Source organism: Suricata suricatta, chromosome 17, assembly GCF_006229205.1.
Source record: "Suricata suricatta isolate VVHF042 chromosome 17, meerkat_22Aug2017_6uvM2_HiC, whole genome shotgun sequence".
Classification (NCBI taxonomy): Eukaryota; Metazoa; Chordata; class Mammalia; order Carnivora; family Herpestidae; genus Suricata; species Suricata suricatta.
In genome coordinates this window covers 37,382,964-37,410,583 of record NC_043716.1, presented here as the reverse complement: position 1 = coordinate 37,410,583, position 27,620 = coordinate 37,382,964, and the positions used below count along the sequence as shown (strand labels likewise).

The window sequence follows — 27,620 nt, the reverse complement described above, 5'->3', positions numbered from 1 at the left end:
TTCCCAACCGACGAGCGTCTGTGGAGTAGCGGCTAGTTCTGTGGTTGTCTCGAGGGTCCCGCCGGTTTAGTCGCTTGCAGGGTTCTCGAGCCCCTTCACGACCGTCACCATGGAAGTGTCACCACTGCAGGTACAGTTCGCGGAAGGGGCGGGTCGGGGAGCCTCAGCGCGGCCCGGCATCTCTCTGGCTGCAGGCGAAGGGTTAGGCTCCTGGACTGGGGTCGGATCGCTGCCGGCTGGGAGCCGGTATTCCGCGTCGACCAGGGGCTCCTGGGCTCGGCGTGATCGCGAAGAGAACACCCCTTTATGGTGCTAGTATTGAAGTTTTATCGGCTACTCTGGCTTCTGGGGTGTTGGGTTCTGTTTTACTGTTTCTGGGGTCAGTATTCAAGCCGGCCTGTCTGATAACGGTCCGCATGTGACTTTAAGCAGCACAGACAGATGCTTTCCTCTCCTTCCCTCCCGTTGAAAATGGGATTGAATGCCCCTGACCTTGGAAGGTGCAGAGCACTGCACGACGTTCCTAGTGAGGAGCCGGCAGGCCCTAGTTGCTTGGAATATGTCCCTCCTGTGTTCAAAACGTTAACTTGGCCAAAGATTCGAATCGATGGCCTCCCGAACTGATGCTGAGTAGAATCTGTTATGTGCCTGGGACACAGTGGGCACTAGCAAATACTTGTGAAATGTATGAAAGAAGGGGGTGTATTTTATTGATGACCTCTAAAACGTTCAAGGAAAATTTTTCCATGTCACGTGCATTTAATGTATGTTTATCCACTCTGACCCCTCGGAACTTTGCTGCAAATTAACCTAAATTGCTGTGTTTGTACAAAACGATGTAAACTATACCAATAACCTCGTAAAAGACTGTGATTTGTTGCAGTGGGTAAATCATTACAGTGGGTGTTCTGTTTATAGTTTTTAATAAACCTCTGATTAAAAATCCCTTTTCTACAATTTTCTAAAATTGCTAGCCTGTAAATGAAAATATGCTAATCAGCAAAACAAAGAAAAATGAAGATGCTAAGAAAAGACTGTCTGTTGAAAGAATCTATCAAAAGAAAACCCAACTGGAACACATTTTGCTCCGCCCAGACACCTACATTGGCTCTGTGGAATTAGTGACTCAGGTAAAACCAAGTAATGAAATGCAGTCACCAAGCAGTTAAGATATATATATATAACCTTCCAGGTTAATTTGCTATATATACTTCATGTACTTTGAGTGTCACTAGAACTGGTCCGGACTATCATATGTATATTGTAGTATTTAATCCAGAAGACTTTACAGTAATCATGATGATAAGATAGAATAAATGTAGGGTAAAAGTAACTTTTTTTTTGCCTTATTTCTAGCAAATGTGGGTTTACGATGAAGATATTGGCATTAACTATAGAGAAGTCACCTTTGTCCCTGGGTTGTACAAAATCTTTGATGAGATTCTAGGTAAGTTCCTTCACATAAAGATCAACTGGTCAAATCCGTCATAAGCAGTATCATTTCTAGCAAACCATGTAGCTGGCAAAAGTGAGGCAGTTTACCGGAGTCTAGCAATTTGAATTATTTCCTAGAAACAGTGCAATGAATAAATGTTAACACCTGGGTAATATTATTCCTGTGCTGTTTGAGACTTTTTTCTCTTTCTAGATCTTAATGTTTTTCAGTATACTTAAATTTCTTACAAACGTGTATTTTCTTTCAGTCAATGCTGCAGACAACAAACAAAGGGACCCAAAAATGTCTTGTATTAGAGTCACAATTGACCCGTAAGTCTCTTGCATGGCCTTTGTCTTTGATTTGTTACTGTTAGTTGCCTTTACTTTGCTTTATACTAACATTGGCTTTTCTCCCCGCTGTACTTGCAAAAGTGCAGAAAAGCAGAAGGCTAAAATGGACAATCTATGATAACTACCACCCAGATCCAACAGTTTCAATACTTTGCTATATTTGTTCCATCTATATTTTTTCTGAGTCATTGTAAAATAAATTACAGATGTTATGACACTTCATCCCTAAATATTTCAATAAGCATCCCCAATAAATGCTCTCTCTAAGCATTCTAGAATCTAGGGCTTTTTTTTCTTAAGATGCTATTCAAATAGTAAACCAGCAGGTGGTGATAGAATAATTGGATAGAACATTTTCTGGTTATTTAATGTTTATTTTTGAGAGACAGAGCGTGAGCAGGGGAAGGGTAGAGAAGGAGACACAGAATCTGAAGCAGCCTCCAGGCTCTGAGCAAGCTATCAGCACAGAGCCTGACACGGGGCTTGAACTCAGCCGTGAAATCATGACCTGAGCTGAAGTCGTATGCTCAGTGGACTGAGTCACCTTGATGCCCCAAACTGTACTATCTTTCTGTAAATTAACTTAAAATAGCTAAGAGAGAAATAAGTCCAAATAAATTTTTATCATTTTATTGGCAAGCAGGGAAGTTTACAGTCGGTAATGTTTTTCCCTTTCATATTTGTTCTGCATTATGCTTTGTTGGGTGGGAAAGCTAAGCGAGCTAGGGACCGTACAGATGATCCTCCTCAAAGCAGTATAATAGGGGTGACTGGGTAGCTCAGTCTCTTAAGTGACAGACTCTTGATTTCAGCTCCGGTCATGATCTCACAGTGGTAAGATCGAGCCCTGGAGCCTAGCACACTAAGTGTAGAGCCTGGGGGTATAGCTCAGGGGTAGAACATTTGACTGCAAACCAACTAAGTGTAGAGCCTGCTTGGGATTCTCTCTCAAAATAAAAAAATAAATAATTAAAATAATAATAATAAATATTAATTAAAATAATAATAAATAATTAAAAATAGCAAGCACTGTAATAATATTGTTCCTAAATTTTGTCCTTTCCATTGGGCATAAATCATTTCCCTTTGTTTATGCTACCATTTTAAAATTTCATATTTTTTCAGCATTATCATTATCTGCCCAGGTGTTGGAAAAGGATTACTTTTTTTTCCTCTTCTATTACAGGAGTGTCAGGAACTAAGCATGATTGGAAAAGTAGTTCATGCTGAATTTCAGAAGATATACATGAAGAGTCAAAGAAATTGAGACTTGCCAATTTATATGTTTTAGAAATAATGATATTTAAGTATAAAAAATATTAAGTGCTAGTTTACCATCTGTTTTACAATAAAAGTTTCTTTTCTTAGGGAAAACAATTTAATTAGTATATGGAATAATGGGAAAGGTATTCCTGTTGTTGAACACAAAGTTGAGAAGATGTATGTCCCCGCTCTCATCTTTGGACAGCTCCTAACTTCTAGTAACTATGATGACGATGAAAAGAAAGTAACAGGTAGAGTATTGAGGAAAATGAAGAACATATTTGTTGCTGGAAAAAAGCACATCTTTTAAATGATTGTGGCATAAAAGTTAGAAATATTGGAGTAAATCTCTACAATTGATTAGCACTACCAGTGATAACAAGGTATTTTACATTTATTTCCTCAGGTGGTCGAAATGGCTATGGGGCCAAACTGTGTAACATATTCAGTACTAAATTTACTGTGGAAACAGCCAGTAGAGAATACAAGAAAATGTTCAAACAGGCAAGTAAAGAAGTATCTTATGCCTCCATTATAAATTGTACTTGAGTGGGGTGCCTCGGTTGCTCATTCGGTTAAGTATCTCACTATGGCTCAAGTTCATGATCTTCCGGTTCAAATTTGAGCCCTACAACGAGATCCGTGCTAACAGCACAGAGCCTACCTAGGATCCTCTCTCTCTCTCTGCCCCTCCCCCACTCATTCTATCTCTTTCTCAAAAATAACCATTTAAAATAAATGAATAATATGTTAGCAATTTATAACAGCATTAATGGTTGGTTTAACTTAATTTATAAACTATTAAATCATGGAAAATTATTCATGAACATATATTAGGTTATTTTTTAGGACTTATAAACTTGTGTTTAGTTCTAGTTCGTTATGAAAAGACTTGAATTTTTTATCTTTCCTATTTTTTACTTGACAGACGTGGATGGATAACATGGGGAGGGCCGGTGAGATGGAACTCAAGCCCTTCAGTGGGGAAGATTATACATGTATTACCTTCCAGCCTGATTTGTCCAAGTTTAAAATGCAAAGCCTAGACAAAGATATTGTTGCACTAATGGTCAGAAGAGCATATGATATTGCTGGATCCACTAAAGATGTCAAAGTCTTTCTCAATGGAAATAAGCTGCCAGTAAGTATTTTCTGGGGCATTAAGGACAATGAAAGACTTTATATAATCATCATCAGATCTAATCATTTCTCAGATACACTCCTGAAAAGAAAACAATACGCCACATCCTTTTACTTATCTCTTTTAAACTCAGGATTTTAGTTCCTATCATACAGTCTCCTAAATAAATCCTTTTATGCCCTTTAATTACCGTTCTCTTATGCCCATCAGTAAACATCATTTCACTGGTTTTGAAAAATCCTCATGGTCTACCATTGAATACTTTTTGTAACTTTTTTCTGATAACATAACTTTTAATTCCTGTGCAGGTAAAAGGATTCCGTAGCTATGTAGATATGTATTTGAAGGATAAAGTAGATGAAACTGGCAATCCATTGAAAATTATCCATGAACAAGTAAACCCCAGGTGGGAAGTATGCTTAACAATGAGTGAAAAAGGCTTTCAGCAAATTAGCTTTGTCAACAGCATTGCTACTTCCAAGGTAATTTTATTTTTGTATTATTCATGATTTATTTTTACATAGAAGTATTATTATTTTTAATATAGAAAATGAATTTGAATGTTTGGCTACCTTGGCATAAAGGGAGCTAAATTAGATTGTTTTAAATATTTGGTCATTATTATAATTTTGAGGATCCTGAGCTTTACAATTTGGTATTTTTCCCCATTAGGGTGGCAGACATGTTGATTATGTAGCTGATCAGATTGTGACTAAACTTGTTGAGGTTGTAAAAAAGAAGAACAAAGGTGGTGTTGCAGTAAAAGCACATCAGGTATGGTATTTTAGAAATTTTTTCTTTTTCTAAAGACAAGGAAGAAGAGAGGGGCTATAAATAAAGCATAAGTTTTTAGTGATATAATGTCAACTTTTCCTGCAGGTGAAAAATCACATGTGGATTTTTGTGAATGCCTTAATTGAAAACCCAACCTTTGATTCTCAGACGAAAGAGAACATGACTTTACAAGTCAAGAGCTTTGGATCAACATGCCTATTAAGTGAAAAATTCATCAAAGCTGTGAGTACTTAGATATAAGAAATAGAAGCACCTTGCTTTATTATTGTCCATTGCTTTTCCTAGCCCTGCAAAAACAAAGATTCCTCCCGCAGGTCTTCTGCCTCTGAAAAAGAAATAAAAAATAGCTTTCACCTCACTGGTCTTACTACAGCCTTAATTACCATCCATATGCTTAAATTTCCCCATTAGATATCACCATTTCATTTAGATCACTTCTGAATTCAGCCTATTTAACTGCTTACCACACATTGAATTCCTAAAGTTGCTTCTCAGTTTGACACATACAAAACCAAATCAGTTCTGTATATACTCACTGATCTTTCCATAAGGAGCTTCCCCAAAAACAAACTATTTACTGTTTTAGTAAAAGGCTCCAACTAAACACTAGATTTCCTAAACAAAGGTGGGAGCCTTCTCTTTACTTTACCCCTCTGCCTTCTCTCTAATTCAACCAGTAAGACTCATCTTTTGGATACCTCAATAGCTTCTCACTATCATTTGTTTTCTATATTACTATAATAGATTCGTGATGTTTGGGGCACCTGGGTGGCTCAGTCCGTTGAGTGTCCGACTTCAGCTCAGGTCATGATCTCATGGTTTGCGTCAGGCTCTGTGCTGTCCACTAGCTCAGAGCCTGGAACCTGTCTTCAGATTCTGTGTCTCCCTCTCTCTCTGACCTTCCCTCTCCTGCTCACGCTGCCTCTCTCTCTCTCTCTCTCAAAAATAAATAAAAACATTACAAAAAAATAGATTTGTGATATTAATACACTTCAGTCCTTTTTTTTTGTAGTGCTCTTGAGTAATCAAAAAAAGTTCAAATTCTTTAATGTGGCCTACAAGACCCTGCCATCTCCAGCCTCATCTCAGTGCCACTTTTTCCTATGTTATCTAAGTTTCAGTCCTACTGGCTTCAAATTACTCAGAAGCCTTAGTACTCTTCCTTCCTTTCAGCTTTTCCACATGATAAGTAATCCTGCCTGGATTGCTAACTACTTTAGATCTTCAATGTCATTTCCTTAGGAAAGCCTTTATTTTCTACCCTTCTCTCCAACTAACTTGGTTCCGTTATAGCAGTGGACATACATTATTAGATACAACATACTTTTCACTTATCCATAACACTCATCACACTTGTATTTTCTCATTTTATTTCCATCTTCCCTTGTTGAATCTTGAAGTCCATGAGGACAAGGACCATGACCAATTTGTTTTAACCACTAAATCTCCAACATGGATCTCAGTGCCTAGCACAATAGAAGTATGTAGTCAGTAAATATTTATTGAATGGATGAGCACAAAGGAACCAGTTACCTCAGTTACGATAACATAAGACAGGAAGACCTGTCATTCTCTGTCTGAAAATTATTTTTTGCCTCTTCTTAAACTTTGATTTTTATTTAAGAGCTCATTTATATTCTAGATTTCTGGCAGAACTCTTCTTCCCTAACATGAATCTTCTCATTTTCAGGCAATTGGTTGTGGTATTGTGGAAAGCATACTAAACTGGGTTAAGTTTAAGGCCCAAGTCCAGTTAAACAAGAAGTGTTCAGCTGTAAAACATAACAGGATCAAGGGAATTCCCAAACTCGATGATGCCAATGATGCAGGTACACAATTAATAATGCTTCCAAACTTCAAATATTTTGGTTTAGTTATTTGTTTTATTCATTAACCCCATACCATGGGTACTGTCCCCTGATAAATAATATTCAATGGAATATTTTTACTCGATTAAAAGTCAACCAATTTGGGGCACCTGACTGGCTCAGTCAGAAGAGCATGCAATTCTTGATCTTGGGGTCCTAAGTTTGAGCCCCACACTGGGTGTAGAGATTTACTTATTAAACAAATTAATTAACTAACTTTTTTTTTTAAATAAACCAATTCCGTTACTGAACATTTAGATCATTTCTAATTTTTGGCTATTATAATAATGGTAAGATGACTATTAAGAGTATAAAATACCTATATAGTGATCTATTACCTAATGGAGAGGAGGAAAAAGTTTTCCTCAGCCCTCTTAGGTCCCTGGCTGGGTCTGAAAATTAAACTGATAGATTAATAGATGAAAACATACAAAATTTTTTAATATAAATTTTACTTGACACAGGAGCCTTCGTAGGAAAATGAAAACACAAAGAAATGGTTAAAACTGAGTTTTTTTACATTAGGTTTGAGGAAGAATGGAAAGATATGATAAGAACAAAGAGTATGAACTAAGTTTAGTACGGGCCGGGGGAAGTTCATTCAGATTCTTTTCAGTGTCACTCTGTGATATAAGAATGTTCCCCTTCCTCTCTGGTGTATGGAGGGTACCTCTCACATGAGGGTCTCATGATCTTTCAGTTCAGCTTAAAATATTCAGTATGCTAAGTGCCCTATTTGGGGGTATTATGTCCTGAACCCCATCGCTAACAAATATTTTTTAACATAATATCAAATGAATGTTCAATAACAGTATAAATATCATGAGAAATTAGTCTAGGAGGGGCACCTGGCTGTCTGTCAGTGGAGTGTGTGACTCTTGGTCTCAGGGTTGTGAGTTCAGGCCCTATGTTGGGTGTAGAGATTACTTTAAAATCTTTTTTAAAAAGAAAAATTAATCTAAGAAACTAGGACTTTTTTTTACTATGAACTTTAGCTCTAATATATATCTGCTTATTAGTGTTTTATCACAAAACTATTAATTGCGCATCTGAGTTAGTATATTTAAGGTTCAACTAAATGTGCCAATATTAATTTGTGTGTTTTTATTTTAGGGGGGCGAAACTCCAATGAGTGTACACTTATCCTGACTGAGGGAGACTCAGCTAAAACTTTGGCTGTTTCCGGCCTTGGTGTGGTTGGGAGAGACAAATACGGGGTTTTCCCACTTAGAGGAAAAATACTCAACGTTCGAGAAGCTTCTCATAAACAGGTAGAACCATCTTTAGGATCTAAATATAGTTTTATAATGCATGACTTCATGTTCCTATTTCATTTCCTTACTGGCATTTTGAAATATATTTTAGATATTTATTATTATTTTAAGAAATTGGGCACATTGTAGCATATCTTAACAGATCTTTCTGATATTACATAAAGTATAGGCTAATAACTGAAAATACTGAAGCTCAAGAAAACCCAAACAATATATACTGTCCTATTTCTTTGTTCTTTTCAAATTTAATAAACAAAAAAATTACTTTTTTTTGGTATGTCTATTTCAGATCATGGAAAATGCTGAAATTAACAATATCATCAAGATTGTGGGTCTTCAGTATAAGAAAAACTATGAAGATGAAGATTCATTGAAGACTCTTCGTTATGGGAAAATAATGATTATGACAGATCAGGTCAGATAGGCTTTCAGATATTTTAGATTGTTTATGATTATTGCTTTCCTCCTTTGTAAGGAAATTACTTAACTTGATGCTTTATTCATTATACATATATTACATATACAGAGTAAGTGGATGGGTTTCTTTTTTTAATCCCCATAGAAAAATTTTTGAGAAATTACCAGTAGGTCAATCATAATTTTTTTTTTAGCCTCACAATAATTTTTTTGTGTTTTGGCTTTCCAAATATTTCTAGGACCAAGATGGTTCCCATATCAAAGGCTTGCTGATAAATTTTATCCATCACAACTGGCCCTCTCTTTTGCGGCATCGTTTTCTGGAAGAATTTATCACTCCCATTGTAAAGGTATTAACTTCTAAATTACTATAATGGATATTTTAAAGCCCTACTCAACCCTTTATGCGCATATAGGCCCAATGATGTACAGTATACAGGGGATGCCCTAGCAGTGTACAAAACCACAGCAATATGTTCTGTACCACAGGTGTCTAAGAACAAGCAAGAAATGGCATTCTACAGCCTTCCTGAATTTGAAGAATGGAAGAGTTCTACACCAAATCATAAAAAATGGAAAGTCAAGTACTACAAAGGTTTGTAAGGAAACCCATATAGAACTTCTCATTTTGTTATATACCATTGTACAAGATTATATGGAGTAACTTGGTATTCTTGGTTGTATAGGTTTGGGCACCAGCACATCAAAAGAAGCTAAAGAATACTTTGCAGATATGAAAAGACATCGTATTCAGTTCAAATATTCTGGTCCTGAAGATGATGCTGCTATCAGCCTGGTCAGTTTGAATTCAGTCTCATACATACATTTTGGTTTTATAAATCACTACTCTAGCTAGCTGATTAAAACATAAATTTTTATATAATAGGATGTTTTATAGAATATGGAATGTTTTTGGTAAGCGTATCTTAGAGAAAGGGACCATATGTTTGCTTTCACAAGAGATATTTTAGAACCTTTCCATGTCAGTTTTTTATTTCTAATTTGCAGGCCTTTAGCAAGAAACAGATAGATGATCGAAAGGAATGGTTAACTCATTTCATGGAGGACAGAAGGCAGCGGAAGTTACTTGGCCTTCCTGAGGTAAAAAAATCTTATACATCCTACAATACAATGACTAGTTATTTCAGTAAAAAATTTAATAATAGGTAACTATATAAATGTGATTATTTAGACGGCTGCATAAATGTATGGGGTCTGAAAGAAACTGCAAAGGCAATGCACTTTTTCCTAATTGTGCAGCAATTACGTTGGCTTTATCTTTAAAACCTGTAAAATAATGTCTGTATAATTCTGTATCTTTGAGGGACTTAAGAATTATCACAGAAATGATATGCTGAAAGATTTCTTACTTTTATTTTTGGTGTTAAATGTTATCAAGACCAGTGACCTTTTTTTATTTTAACCTAGATCATGAAATACTCTCTCTTTGGTCCCCTCAGGATTACTTGTATGGGCAAAGTACCACATATCTGACGTACAACGATTTCATAAACAAGGAACTTATCCTGTTCTCAAATTCTGATAACGAAAGATCTATTCCATCTATGGTAGATGGTGAGCTCCAATCTGTTAGCATGTTTCTATCATACATAGAAATCAATGACTAGAAATGGTTAAATTGAGGCTACTAATATTTGCACTTCTTTCATTTTGAAGGTTTGAAACCAGGTCAAAGAAAGGTTTTGTTTACCTGTTTCAAACGGAATGACAAGCGAGAGGTGAAGGTTGCGCAGTTAGCTGGGTCAGTGGCTGAGATGTCCTCTTATCATCATGGTGAGGTAAAGACACAATCCATAGTGTTTCCAGAAAGTATTATAACAATAATGCCCGTAATACCATTTTCCAAGCACTCAGTGAGAGTACTTGGTGAGATGAACACTGGTTCATCCATAGTAGAGGACCATTTGCTGAAATCTGTCAAACTATAAATGTGTAAACACATTGGACCTAACAGATCTATTTCTAAAAACAGTATCCTCATGAGGGTACTCACAAATCTGCAAGGATCTATGTTCAAAGATGTTTAGTGATGTTTAATAACTGATTCTAAAATTTAGGCATCGAAAATGTCTATCAATTCGAAGATTGTTTTACATTGTGACACATCTATGCCTAGAGTCAATGATATAGCTCAAGTAAATCTGTGTGTACTAACATTAAGAATATCCAGTCCGTTGTCCAGGTGGAGAAAAAGAGCCAGAACAATACCTAAAGCAAAATATCTAGAAGGGTGTGCTTCAGGTTAACTTTGGTTATCCCTGTCAATTCAAAAGGACAACTTTCCAATTTTTTTGTCTAAATTGTTTGACTTTACACAAACATATTCCTTTTTATAGATTTGTGATTAAATTGCTTTTTTGCATTCATCATATATATATATTTTTTTAAATGTTATTTTTGAGAGAGCCAGTGGATGAGGGGCAGGGTAGTAGCGGGTAGGCCATGGAAAGAGGATCTGAAGTGAGTTCTGCGCTAACAGCAGTAAGCCAGATGCAGGGCTGGAATTCACAATCCATGAGATCATAACCTGAGCTGAAGTTGGATACTCAACCCAGGCACCCATGCATTCATATATTTTAAAGAATTAGGTTGCCTATAGGTTTCTAATGCATTCTTTATTTATTTATTTATTTATTTTTACTGTTTTATTTATTCTTGAGAGAGAAACAGAGGCAAAGCATGGATGGGACAGGGGCAGAGAGCCAGGGAGGCACAGAATCCAAAAGCAGGCTCCAGGCTCTGACTGTCAGCACAGAGCCCAATGAGGGGCTCAAACTCACAAACCACAAGACCATGACCTGAGCTGAAGTCATATGCTTAACCGACTGAGCTACCCAGTGGCCCCATTTTCTAGTACTTTAAATGTAATGATTGTCCTACTTGTCACTGTCAATCAAAATATAGTGGGCATTCAGTAAATGTTCACACAACAAACATTTGTTGAATGCTTACCATGCACCAGGTATATATTAAAAAATCAAATATGTTCCTTTAAAGTATAATCACAATTTAACCAGAGGACCAAAACACATACATGCAACTATAGCAAAAAGTGATGCATGCTAGAATAGAAATGAGCAAAGTGTTGTAACACAAAGGTGGAAATATTTCATTCTGCTGAGAGTGAAGAGAAGAGCTATGCCTTCAAGGTTAAGTAAGACTTGATTATTAGAAGGCAAAAGCCCTCAACTTGGAGCCAGAAGTCTTAGGTTATGTAGGTCTGCCATGTATTTATCTGGGAAGAATCAATAAACATCTATACTTCATAAAACCTTACACAATTATAGCGAGGTTTAGTGATAATAATGGATATGTATTATTAAGAGTCTACAGATCATATTAATGAGTCTTTTTCCACCCTCAGATGTCACTAATGATGACCATTATCAATTTGGCTCAGAATTTTGTGGGTAGCAATAATCTGAACCTCTTGCAGCCCATTGGTCAGTTTGGTACCAGGCTGCATGGTGGTAAGGATTCTGCTAGTCCTCGATACATCTTCACAATGCTCAGGTGGGTATGCTTTCAGTATCTAGTGAATTGCCATTTCTAATCTTGAAATAATTAGTTGACCAGAAATATAAATAAAATCAGTTAATCAGAAAATGTACTTTTGGTGTAAATGCTAAGAGTATTATTTTTTTTTAACTAGCCCATTAAAGTTTAATTATGCTACTCTTTACAATAAACAGAGAGTCTAAATTCTCTTTCAGTTTGGTAGCCATGCATTTGAATTTCTTAGAAGTATTGCTTCCTTGCCAAACTAAATGTTTTCACTTCCATTTCTTATATTTTCTTCTCTTTCATCCTATTGAGCAGTGGTTCTCAAACAGGGTACATAGTACTCTCTGGAGACATTTTTGATTGTCATGACCAGGGCAGCGGTGCTACATCTAGAGGGCAGCTGCCAGAGATAGACCCTACGATGCATAGGACAGCACCCCACAGCAAAGAATAATCTGACCCAAAATGTTAATGCTTAGGTTGAAAAACCCTGCTGTAGACATGGAGCCAGGGTAAAGAAGAGCTTAATTCCTCTGAACTACCACAGTTGAAATTTTATTTCCTTTATAAATCTATGGAAAATCACTATGAATGGTCGATTTTCAGCTGTCACACCTTCTTCAACCTTTCAGCGGCATTGCATAATCACTTCACCTCCTTAAAAGTCTTCTTTATTTGCCCTCTAAGACACTAGACTGTTGGCTTTCCTCCTTATTCATCTGCTTGGCTGGGTCCTCATCTTCCCAGCCTCTAACTACTGACTTGCACCAAAACTCCTTCATTAGCTCTCTTTCCATTAGCTACACTCACTTCCTACCCAGGGATGATACTTCATCCATCTACACTCCCAGTCCCAACCTTGAATCACTTAGAGCTGACTACTAATGCTAATAAGCATCCCAAACCTAAGTCCAAAACAAAATTCTTAGCCTTCCTATCTCAGTAAATGGGATGCCATCATTCTAATTCTCAGACTAAAAACCTCGGAGTCACCTTTTCTCACACTAGTATCTAATTCATCAGCAAATCATATGGGCTTTGCATTAGAAAAATACTAAGGCACTCTGTTTATCTAAAATACTGTATCGTCTACCATCCTTCTTTCATCCTTAATCCTTGTGGCAGTCAATTAAACTTTTTTTAATGGGCCACTCTGATTCAGAAGCTTCCAACTGCTTCATTTAGAGCAAACTCTAAAGAACCTACATGATCTATGTGCCCACCCCCCCATATGGTTTGATTCCATCTCATAGTATCTCTGTTCCAAACACACCTGGCCTTTGCCTATACGCAAACATGCCAAGCATACTCTTTAGGGCCTTTAACTTACTCATGCCTCTGCTTGCACTCCTCCTCCAGATGACCACATGATTCATTCTCTCAATTTCTTCTCTCTTCTAATGTTATCCTTTCAGGAGGTGTTACCATTCCTTAACACATTCAATCACTTTTACATGCTTTTTCTTTGTTCTGCATTTACCCCACCACCTGACAAAATGTTATGTGCATTGTCTATCTCCCTGTAGTAGAATGTGAGCTCCTTAGAGACTTTATGTCTACAGTGCCTTAGCACAAAGTGCTCCATAAATACTGTTAAACAACTATTAGTCAGCAACTAAAGCCAAGATAATTTTTATGCATGAGACAATACTTGTCCTTTTCATAAGTATCAAAATTAGTATTTTTATAAAATAACATTCTCTGATTGTTTTCTTTAGCCCTTTGGCTCGGCTGTTATTTCCACCAAAAGATGATCACACATTAAAGTTTTTATATGATGACAATCAACGTGTTGAACCTGAATGGTACATTCCTATTATACCCATGGTGCTGATAAATGGTGCTGAAGGAATCGGTACTGGGTGGTCCTGCAAAATCCCCAACTTTGATATTCGTGAAGTTGTAAATAATATCAGGCGTCTAATGGATGGAGAAGAACCTTTGCCAATGGTAATTATCCCATGTGTATCAGGATCTTTCGTTGTCTCTGGTTTCAATTCAACAGACTATGTGAAGACACATATAAAATTTATTTCATACTTTAATGTTCATTAGATTTTTTTAAATTTTTTAAAATGTTTTTTATTTACTTTTTGAGAGACAGCACTAGCAGGGGAGGGTCAGAGAGAGGGAGATAAAGAATCTGAAGCAGGTTCCAGGCTCTGAGCTAGCTGTCAGCACAGAGCCGGATGCAGGGCTTGAACCCACGAACCGCGAGATCATGACTTAAGCTGAAGCCGGACACTTAACCAACTGAGCCACCCAGGCGCCCCATTAGATTTATTGTTTAATACTGTGATGACTTCTGGTTTTAGTGTCACATTTAGAAAACCTGTTCTTTAAAATAACCAATGTAGCTTCCAAGTTACAAGAACTTCAAGGGTACGATTGAAGAGCTGGCTCCAAATCAATATGTGATTAGTGGTGAAGTGGCCATTCTCAATTCCACAACCATTGAAATCTCAGAGCTTCCAATCAGAACATGGACCCAGGTACGTAACTGTGGATTTTTTTTCTTTGATTTTTATGATCAGGGAAACACTTTGTGCTACTGCTTGTTGAATACTCATAAGCCTGTGTTTTAGACACTTAACAAAAGAATTATTCTGTCTTTCTTCAGACATATAAAGAACAGGTTCTAGAACCCATGTTGAATGGCACTGAGAAGACACCACCTCTCATAACCGATTATAGGGAATACCATACAGACACCACTGTGAAGTTTGTTGTGAAGATGACTGAAGAGAAATTGGCAGAGGCAGAGAGAGTGGGACTACACAAAGTCTTCAAACTCCAAACTAGTCTCACATGCAACTCTATGGTATGTCTCACTTTATGAGAAATCCATATGTTTCAATTTATATTAAAAATCCATCAGTTTTAAAAGGATATCCTAGAATACTTTTATATTTCTAAAGAATAAATTTATTTCTGTAAAACCATTAAAGTTTAGCCAGTTTATCTGTTCTTGTCTCCAATCTTGTTTTTCTTTTCTAGGTGCTTTTTGACCATGTAGGATGTTTAAAGAAATATGATACAGTGTTGGATATTCTAAGAGACTTCTTTGAACTCAGGCTTAAATATTATGGATTAAGAAAAGAATGGCTACTAGGAATGCTTGGTGCTGAATCTGCTAAACTGAACAATCAGGCTCGCTTTATCTTAGAGAAAATAGATGGCAAAATAATCATTGGTATGTTTTTAGAATAATAACTATCTATACAATTATGCCAAACTTTAAACGTTTTTAGAGAGAATAATGGGAGGGAGGGCAAAATCCATTTAGTGCAGCTGGCTACTTACTTATACAAGCATTTATTATAAATACCTAGGCATTTATAGTTTGAAAAAGATAGCTTTTCTTAGATTGAGCATCTTGAGAAAACAAGATTTAGTTGACATTAGACAGAATAGAGAACTAGAAAAAGTACCTGTGTAAAGTGATCAAGAGAAGTTAGGTCTGATAGGGGAAAAAAAGACTAGAAGGAGGATTATAAATGGCTTATATTACAAGTAAATTGTGTATTGAGACTGAGTTATGTCTCAGAATTATAAAAAAAAAAAAAAAAGAAAGAAAACCTAGAAGCAACTAAGTCAGGGTTTAAGTAACTAAGAAGAGAACAGTTTTGATAAAAGCTGGGGTATAAGGAAGGTTAAAAGAAATAGAAAGAAATAGTTCAACCCTGGCCAGGGCTCAGTAGGAAAGCTAGGTAACTAACTTATGGGTTATAGGAGCAAGTCCCAAAACATGGCAACATGAGTTTCTGGTGACACAGAATAATTTTCTGGTGGTACACAAAAATGTTTAAGTTAATAGTTACATGTTCAATTTCATGAATATTTTTTAAAACTAATAACACTGTCAGCTCCCTAATCTCATAGAACTGTTGCTTAAGGCAAGGCTAAAATGAGTAATATTGGACATGACTCAAAGAAAACTGAAAGGCTGTGTTTAGATGAAATAATGGGACTCTCCAGTCTTCTTGAGTATTTAAAAATATGGAAGTTCCAAACATGTAATCACTATCAAATTAATAAAATATAAAATATGGCACTCAGAAATTCATTCTGAAATATCAGTAACTAGTAACTCAGTATCCCCTCAAAGTGTAATAAATTGGCTGCAGTAGCCCTTGGAGGAGCAAAAGGAAATGGATGCAGCATGGAGAAATTATTGGTTGGGTTGGTGGCACTAAAAACTTGCCCACTCAAATGTTGAAATGTTAAAAAGGGAGTGTAATTGAGGTAGAGACTTATCAGAAGTAAAGGTATGATTTCTTCTATTCTTTTAAGAGTTATGATTATGTGTCATATATGATTTGACTGCCCCCCTTGTGGTAATTTACATCCACAGTGGTTTGGGAAAAAGACTTCTCTGTATACCAGGATACACAAATTTATGTAAGACAAAGACAGTTTAATTTTTAGTTTTAATCTTTTGAATCAATATTGTACAACCTCATGCTCAAAACCATTATCTATTTTTTTTAATAGAAAATAAGCCTAAGAAAGAATTAATTAAAGTTCTGATTCAGAGGGGTTATGATTCTGATCCTGTGAAGGCTTGGAAAGAAGCCCAGCAAAAGGTAATTTCTTATTAGCACTTTTCTATGTTATTAAAGACTGTGTCTAATCTAATGTCTCTGTTTCACATGTCCTCTTCAAGCTACATTTTAATGCCTCCTTTAGGTACCAGATGAAGAAGAAAATGAAGAGAGTGACAATGAAAATGAAGCTGAAAAGGGTGACTCTGTAAAAGATTCTGGACCAACCTTCAACTACCTTCTTGATATGCCTCTTTGGTATCTCACCAAGGAAAAGAAGGATGAACTATGCAAGCTGAGAAATGAAAAAGTGAGGTTTTGGTAGAGGATACATGTTGCTTAATAACTTGCCTACATGTTGTTTTAATAACTAGTGAAAGTAAAAACTGCTCCATGAAAATTGTGCGCTACTTATGTCCATAAATTAACGCTTAATTTTCTGACTGTCTTATGAAGGAACAAGAGCTAGAAACATTAAAGAGAAAGAGTCCATCAGATTTGTGGAGAGAAGACTTGGCTGCTTTTATTGAAGAGCTAGAGGTGTGTAGTTTATAATAATATCTGCGTTACAGAGTTTTGTTTCTTTTAATTATTTTTAAGTTTTTGTTTTTGAGAGAGCAAGAGCGAGCATGGGAGAGGGATTCTCTAATCCCAATCAGGCTCTGCACTGTCAGCACTGAGCCTGATGTGGGGCTCACACTCAAAAACCACGAGACCTTGGCCCGAGCTGAAATCAAGAGTCAGACACTTAATGGACTGAGTCACCCAGGTGCCCCAAGAGTTTTTATTAATGAAATAGTATATTCTAGCAGTAGACCTCTTTGTCAGGAAACTTCACAATTGGCAATAGAAAGAATATAAAAAGTTTAAGGAAACAATTCCAAGATAACCCATAAAAGAACGGATTGTGATGATAAAGTAAATGATGCTGGGAAGCATACTTCCTAGAAGGTTTGGGACAAAGAGAGCAAAGGGCAGGAGTTGATTTCTGACTTATTGAGATTGAGGAGATAAAGAATTTAAATGTGTAAGAAGACCAACCCAGACCCTCAAGCAACCTAAACGGACAAAGATATTTACCTTCAGGGCTCACTAATAAGTTTCAGAAAATACTTTGTTAACCTAAATCTCACTAATTTGCTTTGTTTTTCAACATTATTTTAAAATAAAAGCATTTCATAAACTAAGCTATAATGCTTACCATGCAATTTTATATTATTACACTTAAGTATGGATGTACAAGTAGAATTCCACCCTTTCTCACTTATTTAAATTTACAAATATGTATATATGTACCTATGTATTTTATCCCTAATCCAGTTTCCCCCCTTTTTATCTTCAGAACCTTAAATAGTGGAATCCAGAGTAGAACCCAATCTTCTGTCTTCACACTTGTCAAAGTTAATTATATATTCACTATTATTGGTGATACACTTAGTTGTACAGTTATCACAAGTTTACCTTAAGATGTGAGGTGCCTGGCTGGCCAGTCAGAAGAGCATGTGACTCTTGATCTTGAGGTCCTGAGTTCAAGCCCCATCCTGGGTTTGGAGATTGCATACATACATTTTTTTTTAATTTTTATTAAGATGTAGCAAATTAAAATTAGTTTGTTGCCTTTTATTCTATTCCTATAACTAGCCTAGATTTTGTATTGTCTTTGTTGGCTTATAAACTTGCTTTCTTTTACCCTTTTGTAGGCTGTTGAAACAAAGGAAAAACAAGAAGAACAAATAGGACTTCCTGGGAAAGGGGGGAAAGCAAAGGGGAAGAAAACACAGATGGCTGAAGTTCTGCCTTCTCCGTGCGGGAGAAGAGTCATCCCCCGAGTGACCATAGAGATGAAAGCAGAGGCAGAAAAAAAGATTAAAAGGAAAATTAAGGTAATACTCTTGAAAAGGTCAAGTATAAAACACTTGAAACCTATTTCAACTTAAAATCTAATAAACGATATATAAAATTTCTAATTCCATAGTTTGTAAGTTATTCTGTATCTAATCATAACTTTTCTTTCCTGTGAACCTAATTTTTTTTTAATGTTTAAGTATCTTGAAAAAGTCATGCCCATACGTTTATTCAGAGCCCTTAACCAAAACTTAAAGAAAAAAAATCACTCTTTGACTAGACATATATTTGTATATTTGACCATATATTCCAAATAAGTTGATAGAACTCTTTGTCTTGCTCTCATTTAGAGTGAAAATACAGAAGGGAGCCCTCAAGAGGACCATATGGAACTAGAAGGTCTGAAACAAAGGTTGGAGAAGAAACAGAAAAGAGAAACAGGTATTTAAACATTTTAAGTAAAATGTACAGAGTTGAGATTAAATTGTGCCTGTTACTTGGTACATTCTGCACAGTGAGTAACATGATGGAGGACAGTGTCTGAAGTTTACTTGAGAACCTCCCTAATACTGTCTTTGGATTTGATTCATTTTAGAAGAGATCGTTTTGAAATAATTCATTAATTTGGCAACTTGAATTCCTTAGTTGGGAATCTAAAGAAAACACTCAGTTTATTAGATTTCACTTTCTAGCCAGTTATAAGACCCTGATATATATTATATAAAGCTTCTTCAGAACAGTGAGCGCATCTTAGTCATGTTTGTATCACCCCTAGAGTTGAACACCATGTCTGGGTTATAGTAGCTCCCAGTAAATTAAATTTAAGAATTTTACTACCCAGGGGCACCTGGGTGGCTCAGTTGGTTAAGTATCCAGCTTAGGTTCAGGTCATGTCACAGTTTGTGGGTTTGAGTCCCACATTGGGCTCTGTGCTGACAGCTTGGAGCCTGGAACCTGCTTTAAATCTTCTCTCTCTTTCTCTCTCTCTCTCTCTCTCTCTCTCTCTCTCTCTCTCTCTCTGCCCCCTCTCTCTCTCAAAAATAAATAAATATTTTGTTAAAGAATTTTACTAACCACTTGATTATGCCTTCATTGAGTATCTTTTTCTTTAACTTCTTCATTAAGATATTCACATATCAAATTCATCCATTAAAAGTATACCATTTAATCATTTCAGTATATTTATCAGTTTTAGAATTGACTATTAATGGTCATTCCCCATTTCCTCCCAATTTCCCCTCCCCCATATAGTCATTAGTCTACTTTCTGTCTCTAGATTTACTTATTCTGGACATTTCATGAGTGGAATCATGGAATATGTGTTCTATTGTGCCTGGCTTTTTCCTCTTAGCATGTTTTCAAGGGTGATCCATGTAGTAACATGTATCAATACTTCATTCTTTTTTATTGCCAAATAATATTTCATAGTGTAGACATACCCTATTTTATTTATTTGTTCATCAGTTGATAGGTATCTGGCTTGTTTCTACTTTTTGGGTATTGTGAACACTGCTATGAACATTCATATATTAGTATTTATGTAGACTTCATTGGTTGGTTGGTTGGTTGGTTGGTTGGTTGGTTTTTAAGTAGGCTCCAAACTGGGTGTGGAGCCCAGCACGGGGGCTTGTACTCATGACTCTTGAGATCAAGAACTAAGCTGAGATCAGGAGTCAGTTGCTTAACTGACTGTGCCACCCAGGTGCCCCCATAGACTTGGTGTTTTGATTTCATTTGGGTAAATACATAGGAGTGGAATTGTGCTGGGCAATGAGATTTTTTTATGTTTAATGTTTTGAGGAACCTGGCACACTGTTTTTCAGAGCAGCTGCACCATTTTACATTCCCTTCAGCACTGTAGAAGCATTCCAGTTTCTCCATAGCCTCACCAACACTGTTAATTCTTTGTCATTCTTTTTCATTCTAGCCATCCTAGTGGATGTGAAGCGGTATCTCATTGTGGTTTTGATTTGCAATATCCCTTTTAGCTAATGATTGAGTATCTTTTCATTTTGCTTGTTGGCCTTTTATATTTCTTTGGAAAAATCTCTATTCAGACCCTAGGCCCATTTTATTTATTTTTTTTTATTTTCTTTTTTATGTCTTTTATTTATTTTTGAGGGACAGAGAGAGACAGCGTGAGCAGGGGAGGGTCAGAGAGAGAGGGAGACACAGAATCTGAAGCAAGCTCCAGGCTCTGAGCTAGCTGTCAGCACAGAGCCTGACGCGGGGCTCGAACCCACAACCGTGAGATCATTACCTGAGCTGAAGCTGGCCGCTCAACCGACTGAGCCACCCAGGCGCCCCCCATTTTATTTTTAATGTTTATTTTGAGAGAGAGAGTGCACATGAGCAGGGGAGAGGCAGAGAGAGAGGCAAACCCAGAATCTGAAGTGGGCTTCAGGCTCTCTTCTGTCAGCACAGAGCCTGATGTGAGGCTCACATCTGCCTGATCATGACCTGAGCTGAAGTCCAACATTTAACTGACCGAGCCACCCAGGCACCCCACCCATTTTTTTAATTAACTTGTCTTTTGTTGTTGAATTTATTGTAGGATTTCTTTATGTATTCTAGATCCCAGGCCTTTATCAGATATATGATTCTCAAATATTTTCTCCTATTCTATAGATTATTCCTTTTTTTATTTTTTTTTTATGTCTTTATTTTATTTTGAGAGACAGAGGCAGAGAGCAAGCAGGGAAGGGGCAGAGAGAGAGGGAAACAGAATCTGAAGCAGGCTCTAGGCTCTGAGCTGTCTGCACAGAGCTCGATGCTGGGCTCGAACCCACCAACTGTGAGATCACGACTTGAGCTGAAGTTGAACACTTAACCGACTGAGCTACCCAGGCACCCCAGATTATCTTATTTTCTTGATGATTTCCTTTGAAACACAAGTTTTTAATTGTGACAAAATCTAAGTTATCTTCGTTTTTTCCTTTTGTTGCTTGTACTTTTGGTATCCTACCTAATCTTTTGCCAAAACCCAAGGTCATAAAGATTTAATTTACCCCTATGTTTTCTTCTAAGAGTTTTAGTTTTAGCTCTTATATTTAGGTCTGTGATGAATTGTGAATTAATTTTTGTATGCGCCATTAGGAAGGAGTCCAACATCATTCTTTTGCATGTGGATACCCAATTGTCCCAGCACCATATCGAAAACCATTTTTCCCTATTAAATTGTCTTCACCCTTGTCAAAAATCAATCATAAATATTAAGGGATTTATTTATATTGGAAAATAGTTTTAAAAAAAAACTTTAGATGACAGAGAGATAGAAAACCGGGTTGTTGGAGGAGGCTAGGTAAGGTTAGATTCAACTAGGAAATGTGATATCAGACCAATGAGAGTGCTGGCCTTCTCATCTTTGGGCCAGGACTAGTGACTTTAAACTTCCTTACTCAACCATTAAACACCCTCACGGTTTCCTCTTAGCCAATTTTTTTTTATGCTTTTTATTGATTTTTGAGAGACAGTGCTAGCAGGGGAGGGTCAGAGAGAAAGGGAGGCACAGAATCCGAAGCAGGCTCCAGGCTCTGAGCTGTCAGCACAGAGCTCAACGCAGGGCTCAAACCCATGAACCGTGAGATCATGACCTGAGCTGAAGCCAGATGCTTAACCAACTGCCCCATCCTCTTAGCCATTCTTTTCTGTTTGAATTGCCTCCCTTGCTCTGACTTCAACAGCAGCCTTCTGTTGATCTTCCTGTGTCTATTCTTGCCCCTTTCCAATCACTATCCGGCAACCTGAGAGAACTTTTTAAAATTTGAATCTGGTTATATTGGTTCTCTGTTTAAAACAAAATCCTTGGGGCTCCTGGATCGCTTATTTGGTAGAGCATGTAACTCTTGATCTTGAGGTCATGGGTTCAAGTCCCACATCAGTTGTAGAGCTTACTTAAATAAGTAATAAATAAAAATTTAAAAATTAAACAAAACCTTTAACAAGACCAGCCACTCTCCCCCCAACTTCTGCTTCCTAGCCATAATGGATTTCTTTCATTTTCCTAGATGTATTGTTTTTCCCCACAGGTCCTTTGTACATGCTATTTTCATCACCCACTTGCTTCAATGAATTAATTCTAAACTTAAGGGGCTCCTGGGTGGCTCAGTCAGTTAAGCATCCGACTTCAGCTCAAGTCATGATCTCACTCTTCATGGGTTCAAGCCCCACATCGGGCTCTGTACTGCCAGCTCAGAGCCTGGAGTCTGATTCTGTATCTCCCCCTCTCTCTGCCCCTTCCATGCCCTTGTTCTGTCTCTCTCTGTGTCTCAATAATAAATAAACATAAAAAAAAAAAAACCTTGAGATCTCAGCTCAAGCATTTCTTGGAGCAGTCTCCTTATTTAAACACATGCACACATGCCACATACCCTACACAGACACATTATATTTATTTATGGGATTAGATGACCAAGCTAGATAAGCTCAATAGGAAGAGGGACTATATCCATTTCCATTCACCATTGTATTCTCAATAGTAGCACAGAGTGCAATAAATACTTGAAAGGTGGACGGTTGGTAGATGGAGAAAAGTGTGACTAAGAATGTGTGAAGGTGGTTAATTCCTGTCTCCCTTCTAGGTACCAAGACAAAGAAGCAAACTACGTTGCCATTTAAACCAATCAAAAAAGGAAAGAAGAGAAACCCCTGGTCTGATTCAGAATCAGATGTGAGCAGTAATGAAAGTGACTTTGATGTTCCCCCACGAGAGATAGAGCCACGAAGAGCAGCAAGTAAGCACAAGCGAGCAACATGCTAGGTGTGCTGCAAGATCTGGGCCAGTGTGTTTCAGGGCACTGATCCCAGCACTTACTGTATCCTAGAGCAGTAATTCTTAGGTTTTTGAAAAACTAAAGCATCTTTTAGAATATTAAACTAAAGCTTAAATCTTCATGAATTGTGATAGCAATCTGTGGATTACATATTTCTATTGCCCTCATTTATTCTTTGTCTATGTATGTTTTTTATAGCAAAAACCAAATTTACAGTGGATTTGGATTCAGATGACGATTTCTCAGATTTTGATGAAAAAACCCAAGATGAGGATTTTGTCCCATCAGATGTTAGCCCGGTTAAGACCAAAACTTCCCCACCAATGTAAGTATCTTCTCTGACATGGATCTTATCATGATTGTTGTCAATAGTCAATGATACATCCTTTGTTGCTTCACACATTTAGAATTAGTTGTCAGGATGTTGATTTTGTTGTTGTTTTTTATTCTAGACCTACTAACAAAGAACTGAAGCCACAGAAAAGTGCCACATCAGGTATGTATTTAATTAAAAATAGTGAGATGTCTACTTCACTGGGGCACGTGGGTCTAGCTGGGTTCCAATCGAACTACATTTTCCAAATCCTGCCTTGGAAGATAAATGTGGGTTTTTGTTAGCATTGCGTTGATGTTCATTAGGGTTAGTTTTGGACAGAAACATGTTCTACACTCAACATACTGGAAATCCTCACATGCTTGCTGAGTGCTAGAGGTACAAAAATATCTGCTGATGAAGAATCCAGAAATTAGAACAAAGTTATGAGTATGTTTTAAATACTCTGGAAAAGCCACAGACTTGGTATTTAAATGGGAATTCAGACCAGGAAATTGATTTTTATGTGTTGTTTATCTGTGCTATTTCTCTTGCCATTTGAAGTAATGGACCTTGATGCTGATGGTGCCAAGGATAGTGTACCACTTTCTCTAGGTTCTCCGGCTGCTGACTTCTCGGCTGAGACTGAAATCACAAACCCTTCTAAAAAGAAGGTAGCAGTGAAGAAGACGGCAGCAAAAAGTAAGCCTCAGTCTTTCAGATGGGTTAATGTTGGTGTTAAGTAACTGGCTACCACAAGGCAGTTTCAAGTTTTTATTCCCCAAAATTACTATTAATATTGAAATTAAACCTTTTCCAAATGAAAGCAAATATTTAGATCTTTATGATCAAAACTGTTAGTCATAAGGTCTAAAATCAGCATATTTCTCAAAATGCCAGGTATTATCTACCTCATTATCTATGACAGGGATAAGGTTCATAAACAGTTGCAAAGGTTCAATGTAAAACATATGCCTATTAAAAAATTAGATGCTGAGGCACCTGGATGACTCAGTTGGTTAAGTATTCGACTCTTGATCTCAGCTCAGGTCTTGATCTCCAGGTCATGAGTTTAAGCCTCGCTTTGTACTTAAAAATATTTAAGAATAGTTTAGATTCTCTAATGTATTTTCAGCTCTATTAGATTTTTTCCTATGTTAAATGTAAGTAATCAACAGCTTCCTAAAGAAAGTTCACATAATCCATCTAAGAGTGGACATGATGAAAGCCTGTGCTGACTTGCAGGTCAGCCTTCCACCTCTGCTACAGGTGCCAAAAAAAGGGCTGCACCAAAAGGAACCAAAAAGGAACCAGGCTTGAATTCTGATGTCTCTCAAAAGCCTGATCCTCCCAAAATGAAAAATCGCCGCAAGAGGAAGCCATCCACTTCTGATGATTCTGACTCTAATTTTGAGAAAATGATTTCTAAGGCAGTCACAAGCAAGGTGAGTGTTCATCCTAGTCAGCCGTTTGCTATAGCTGTTTTAAAATACATAACCAAGATTTGCTCTTAATCTGACACATTTAAGGAAATAAATTTAAATTTCCTAATTCATTTAGCTTTTACTTACTGTAACACGAGTTACATTTAAAAATATGCCACTTAGTCAATGAGAGAATTGCTTTAGATCTATTTCTTACTACTTAGTAAAAGGTGGGAAATTCCTTGAATTGTAGTCTATTGATATATTTTTTATAGTGAAGTGTTGCTGTCAGACTAACATTGTGCAAATTACATGGACTTCCTCTTGCAGAAATCCAAGGCAGAGAGTGAGGACTTCCAACTGGACTTGGACTCAGCTGTGGCTCCTCGGGCCAAATCTGGACGGGCAAAGAAACCTATAAAGTACCTCGAAGAATCAGATGAAGATGATCTGTTCTAAAATGTGATTATTTTAAGTAATGGTCTTATTGAGCCCAAGACTGATTTTAGAGCTACCTGAATCCCTTAATTTCCTCCCCTCTAAATTTCGTTTGGGGAAGGTAGTTTTAATGCAGAATTATCAAAGTAAAGTGTGAGAGCCCAAGTATCCCTTCCCTTTTTATAATACTGTCTAAATTGTGACCACCTCATGGGCATTGTTTTCTTCTCTGGTTTATCTATGTTTGACTGTCTTTTCTTTTGTCTTTAGAATCTGATTTTTTTTAATTCTTCTGGACTATAGACATATTTGTGTGGTCACTTCATCATAATATAGTTTATTGGCCATTCATTAAGCCAGAATTGTGTTAAAAGTATCTACTCTGCCTCCTTTCAATTTCCTACTTTTGGTAAATATGAGATAGAGCATGATTAATTCTGTTTTACCTTGGTTTTATAGGTAGATAGAACTTTCTATTTATAGTTCTAATACAAATACTCCCCCCTCAGCCTTTTATGTGCTGAATTTCTGCTCAAGCAGTAAGAAGATTACTCATATTCTATGTATCCTTTTGAATATTAGTAGAGGCTGAAGAAAAACACCTTGGCTGTGTCTGTATAACCTCAACACAGTCAATAGGATGAAGAAAATTAGACTACAATTTATGTGACTATCTCAGCTCCTGACTTGTCCCCTCGGGCTGTCTCCAAGTCCAAGTCTCCCAAAGAACGAATGTCTAAGGAGCACTGGACTGCAGAAAAGTGGGGGACAGCATTCGCTCCAAGATCCTCTGGTTTTTCACTCAGCAGTGAGCAGTTATATCCACTTTGGGAAATCTCTATCATTTTCAACTTCTAAACTTTTTAAGGCCCTTCTGCATTTTTACATGTTGTGTGACTTGAGTAGTGTTATCAATGTTTTTGTAAATATTTACTATGTTTTTCTATTTCACTTAATTCCAACAATTTTGTACTTTAATAAAATGTTCTAAACATTGCAACCTATTGACTTGCACCCTTTTTTTTTTTTTTGGCCTTGCAATATACCCTTTTCATTACTCTAAAATATATCCCTCTTCACTTCCTTTTGAGAACTGGTCATATGCTGAGGTACCTATCTAACAGCCCCTGGCCATAGTAATAGGTTTAAGAGATAGGCATCATGACCTAACCAAAGCCAATCATGTTTTTATCAGGGATTTTATACATGGGTACAAAGTTCTTCATCTTCACACTCAGAAGGCCTTGGCCCTATATCAGTAATTAGTTTCAAATATACATGTCTTTTTTTTTTTTAATAATTCCTTTATAGCTATTTTGTAATCAGGACAACTACTTGATGATCTCAATAAATTAGGGCAACTGGCTAATCATTTAAAAAAGAGAAATGTTAGGTAAGTCCATTCCCTTCCTCACATCTTATGCCAAAGTTAAGTTCAAACAAACAATATTTATTTAAATGTCAAAAACAAAATCTTTGAGAAAGGTATCAGAAGAAAAGTAATCTTGAGTTACAGAGGGATGTCCGAAACATATCCCCAAGGGTAGTGTTAACGAAGATATGGAAAAATGAGCCCTTTCATCAGAATCTGGGCAAAGAGGCCAAACTCTTCGTCCCAAAAATTCTCACTTTAAGAAATTTAGTTTAGGGGCGCCTGGGTGGCTCAGTCAGTTAAGCATCCGGCTTCAGCTCAGGTCATGATCCAGTTCGTGGGTTCGAGCCCCATGTCGGGCTCTGTGCTGACAGCTCAGAGCCTGGAGCCTGCTTCGGATTCTGTGTCTCCCTCTCTCTCTGACCCTCCCCTGCTCTCACTGTCTCTATCTCTCAAAAATAAATAAAAACCATAAAAAGAATTAAAAAAAAAAAAGAAAAGAAAAATTTAGTTTAGTTCAGGGTGCCTGGGTGGCTCAGTCAGTTGACTTCAACTCAAGTCATGCATGATCTCACAATTTGTGAGTTCGAACCTCGCATCAGGCTCTGTGCTGACAGCTCAGAGCCTGGAGACAGCTTCAAATTCTGTCTCTTTCTCTGTCCCTCCCTTGCTCACATTCTCTCTCTCTCTCTCTCTCTCCCTCTCCCTCTCTCTCTCTCTCTCTCTGCCCCTCCCTTGCTCATATTCTGTCTCTCTCTCTCAAAAACAAACATTAAAAATTTTTTTTAAAAGTTTAGTTCAAGGGGCACCTGGTGGCTCAGTTGGTTAAGTGTCTGACTCT

The 27,620-nt window shown here is 37.0% G+C and overlaps 1 protein-coding gene across 2 annotated transcripts; it reads left to right on the top strand.

Annotated features, from left to right (window-relative positions):
- Nucleotides 1–26,411, top strand: TOP2A (DNA topoisomerase II alpha). Of its 2 annotated transcripts, none has more exons than XM_029927604.1 (35): nucleotides 1–130; nucleotides 975–1,130; nucleotides 1,357–1,447; nucleotides 1,704–1,767; nucleotides 3,157–3,302; nucleotides 3,458–3,555; nucleotides 3,980–4,192; nucleotides 4,501–4,674; nucleotides 4,865–4,966; nucleotides 5,072–5,209; nucleotides 6,678–6,816; nucleotides 7,969–8,126; nucleotides 8,419–8,544; nucleotides 8,786–8,896; nucleotides 9,036–9,141; nucleotides 9,233–9,342; nucleotides 9,555–9,647; nucleotides 10,007–10,121; nucleotides 10,224–10,345; nucleotides 11,932–12,080; nucleotides 13,790–14,021; nucleotides 14,429–14,563; nucleotides 14,692–14,892; nucleotides 15,069–15,264; nucleotides 16,566–16,657; nucleotides 16,761–16,925; nucleotides 17,072–17,155; nucleotides 18,316–18,498; nucleotides 18,811–18,901; nucleotides 23,041–23,193; nucleotides 23,431–23,557; nucleotides 23,685–23,728; nucleotides 24,161–24,247; nucleotides 24,791–24,990; nucleotides 25,300–26,411. In XM_029927604.1, the coding sequence occupies exons 1-35, from the start codon at nucleotides 110–112 to the stop codon at nucleotides 25,426–25,428; spliced, it is 4,551 nt and encodes a 1,516-aa protein (XP_029783464.1). In that variant the 5' UTR covers nucleotides 1–109; the 3' UTR covers nucleotides 25,429–26,411. The 2 variants fall into 2 exon arrangements, with proteins under 2 accessions (XP_029783464.1, XP_029783463.1); XM_029927603.1 differs by having other exon boundaries at nucleotides 24,110–24,247.
- Nucleotides 26,412–27,620: the final 1,209 nt, after the last annotated feature.